Source organism: Micromys minutus (genome assembly GCF_963924665.1).
Source record: "Micromys minutus genome assembly, chromosome: 3".
NCBI lineage: Eukaryota > Metazoa > Chordata > Mammalia > Rodentia > Muridae > Micromys > Micromys minutus.
In genome coordinates, this window is record NC_137972.1 from 26,028,636 (window position 1) to 26,031,807 (window position 3,172).

At 65.1% G+C, this 3,172-nt stretch overlaps 1 protein-coding gene across 1 annotated transcript; it reads left to right on the forward strand.

The window, feature by feature from the left end:
- Positions 1-614: 614 nt before the first annotated feature.
- TMEM121B (transmembrane protein 121B) lies at positions 615-2,330 on the forward strand (the record flags this gene model as incomplete). The annotated part of the gene is made up of 1 exon (XM_080914981.1): positions 615-2,330. The coding sequence occupies one exon, from the start codon at positions 615-617 to the stop codon at positions 2,328-2,330; it is 1,716 nt and encodes a 571-aa protein (XP_080771107.1).
- Positions 2,331-3,172: the final 842 nt, after the last annotated feature.

Genomic DNA, 3,172 nt, shown 5'->3' on the forward strand with positions numbered 1-3,172 from the left:
GGGATGGTCGGTGGCGCACAGAGGAGAAAGTCAGCCAGCACTTCCTCCTAATAGGCATTGTGCAGACTAGGGGCAGAAATCATCATGGTACTTGGTGAAGTCTACACTGAGACCTAAGCCACCCAGCAGTTCAGGCTCAGCCCGGTGGGTTGTGGAGCTAGCGACTTCAGGAAACCTATGCTCCTGGCCCGATGCGCTTTCAGCTCTACTCCGGCGTTGTCTCAGTTCTCCCTCCTTTCCTTCCTGCTGATCCAGCCAGCCAGGCTTTCTCCTCCTCTATTCTCGCCTCCTCTCTCCCTCGAATCCAGTCCTGGTTTCCCCGCTGCCAGCTCCTTCTGCTGCCTGCTGGGCTCGCTCCCCTCCTCCGCCCCCGCCTCTCCAGTCCCGGCGGTCCGCTCGGCTCCCCGGCTGTCCCCCAGCCCAGCCACCCGCGGCTCCACTCGCCCAGTCCGGCCGCTCCAGTCCAGATCTCTTTGCTTCCCGACCCGGGTGCGAGTTCCAGCAGCTGGCGAGGAGGCGGCAGCGGCTGGCCCGGGTCCCCCTCTGCCGCCTCGTCAGCCCGAGGTTGGCGGGGAGAGAGCGGCCGGGCAGCCCCTGGAGCCCCTCCGAGGACAATGCACCCGGCGCTGGGCCACCCTCGCGCGCTCTCGTCCGCGCCCGCCTCCTTTCCGCCGCCCCCCGCCGCCGCTCGGCTACAGCCCCTGTTCCTCCGGGGGGGCTCCTCCCGCGGCCGGAGAGGCTCGGGCGACAGCAGCACCAGCACCAGCACCAGCCGCGGGGGGGGCGGCGGCAGACGCGGCGGGGGCGGCGGCTCCCCGAGCAGCAGCACAGGCGCGGAGCGGGAGGACGACGACGAGAGCATTAGCATCAGCAAGCCACTGGTGCCCGCCGCCGCCGCGCTCCCGGGACCCCCGGTTCAGGGGGGCGTCCCAGCCTCCGCCACCGCGCCCGCCGCCTCCTCCTCCACTTCCACGCCCACCTCCTCCTGCAGCATGACCGCCGCGGACTTTGGAACGAGCGCCGGGGCCGGCACCGTCGGGGGCCCCGGGAGCCGCTCAGCTGCGGGCGCGGGCGGCACGGGGACCGGCGGCGCCGCCTCCTGCTGCTCGTGCTGTTGCTGCTGCGGCCGCCCCGCTCGCTCGGGCCGCAGGGGTCGGCGCCGGGGCTGCTCGCCAAGTCCGGGATGCCGCTGGGGCTACCAGGCGCTGTCTGTGGTGCTGCTGCTGGCGCAGGGCGGTCTGCTGGACCTGTACCTCATCGCTGTCACTGACCTGTACTGGTGCTCTTGGATCGCCACCGACCTGGTGGTGGTGGTGGGCTGGGCCATCTTCTTCGCCAAGAACAGCCGGGGCCGTCGGGGCGGCCCAGCGACCAGCACGCACAACCACCACCAGCTCCACCACCACTCGGCCCCGCCTCCGCACCTATCCGCCGCGGGGGCGGCGGGACCCGGGGCCAAGGCCCGCGGGGGCCGAGGAGGTTCTGGCGGCTCGGGGGCCGGGCCGGGAACCGCTGGGGCAGCGGGCGAGTTCGCTTTTGCGTACCTGGCCTGGCTCATCTACTCCATCGCTTTCACTCCTAAGGTTGTGCTCATCCTGGGCACATCCATCCTGGACCTCATCGAGCTGCGCGCGCCCTTCGGCACCACCGGCTTTCGCCTTACCATGGCGCTGTCCGTGCCGCTGCTCTACAGCTTAGTGCGTGCCATCAGCGAGGCGGGCGCGCCCCCGGGCTCGGCGGGTCCCCTGCTCCTGCAGCCACAGCAGCATCGCGCCGCGGGCTGCTTCCTGGGCACGTGTCTGGACCTGCTGGACAGCTTCACTCTGGTGGAGCTGATGCTGGACGGCCGCGTGCCGCTTCCGGCGCACCTGCGCTACCTGCTCATCGCCGTGTACTTCCTCACCCTTGCCTCCCCAGTGCTCTGGCTGTACGAGCTGAACACCGCTTCAGCAGCTCCGTCCTGGGGCCAGGCCTCCGGACCTGGAAGCTGCAGCCGCCTTTTGCGTTTGCTGGGCGGCTGCCTGGTGGACGTGCCCTTGCTGGCGCTGCGCAGCCTCCTGGTCGTTAGCTACCAACAGCCGCTGTCCATCTTCATGCTCAAGAACCTCTTTTTCCTTGGCTGCCGTGGCCTAGAGGCCTTGGAGGGTTGTTGGGACCGGGGGAGTTGGGTATCCCCAAGTCGGGCCAGAAGCAGCTATGGTGCTCCTCCCTCCGCCCCTCCACCGCCTCCTCCACCACCACCTCAGGGAGGCTCCCAGCGGGCCCACTTGGAAAATGAAGGGGGTCCTCATGGCTATGTCAACACTCTAGCGGTGGCCTCTCAGAATTGAAGCAGCGAGGGGTTTCCGGCCCCCTTGATGTGTTTAGAGCTAACTGTTGATAAGGCTGGAGGCCGGTGGGTAGAGACTACTTGGAGGGAGACCAGCAATATATCGTGAGGAAGAAGGGCCCGTGTTCACCGCAGTCTTCCCTGTCCCGACATACATGGGATTGGATACACGCGCCACCTGCTTTCCTTGCCTTCATCCAGATTCCTATTCCTGTGGGAAAGAAGGGAGGGAAAGGTTCAGGCAGGGATGGCAGGCTTTGGTAGGTGTGTGTGTGTGTGTGTGTGTGTGTGTGTGTGTGTGTGTGTGGTGTATTTTCTGGGTGTCAGTCCCATGCCCCTTGCAGTGGGAAGGAGATCTAGAAAGGCCTTGCTGTACAGCACATACCACCATGCTTTCCTTCCTGCACCGATGACCAAGATCCCCAGGAGTCGCTCGGTTGCTGTACTCCAAGGGTCTTCCTCCTTCCTGCCCCTCTCTGCCCAGCTTGGGGAGGGGCAGGTCTGTGTGGAAGGACCAAGCACCACCCTTTCTTGGGTGAGTGCGTATTTCTACCTCTGTGCTTCCGCTTCCAGAGCATCACACACTGATGCTGCTTGGGGAAAAAAAAAATTAAACACTCAGAAGTTGCATTCAACAGGGACACCCGATCCCCTTGGGGTTTGGTGCCAGATATTACAGGGTCTGTGGAGTATCAGCCATTGGCTTGCTCTCCCTTGGTTCCTCTCTCTGCACCAGAATAATTATCCTTCCTGTGTTGGTGCTGGCCAGGTTGGAATTAGGTTCAGAGCAACTGCTTTAGTGGGTTCAAATGTGTGTGAGGTCAGGCCTGGACCCAGGGGAGT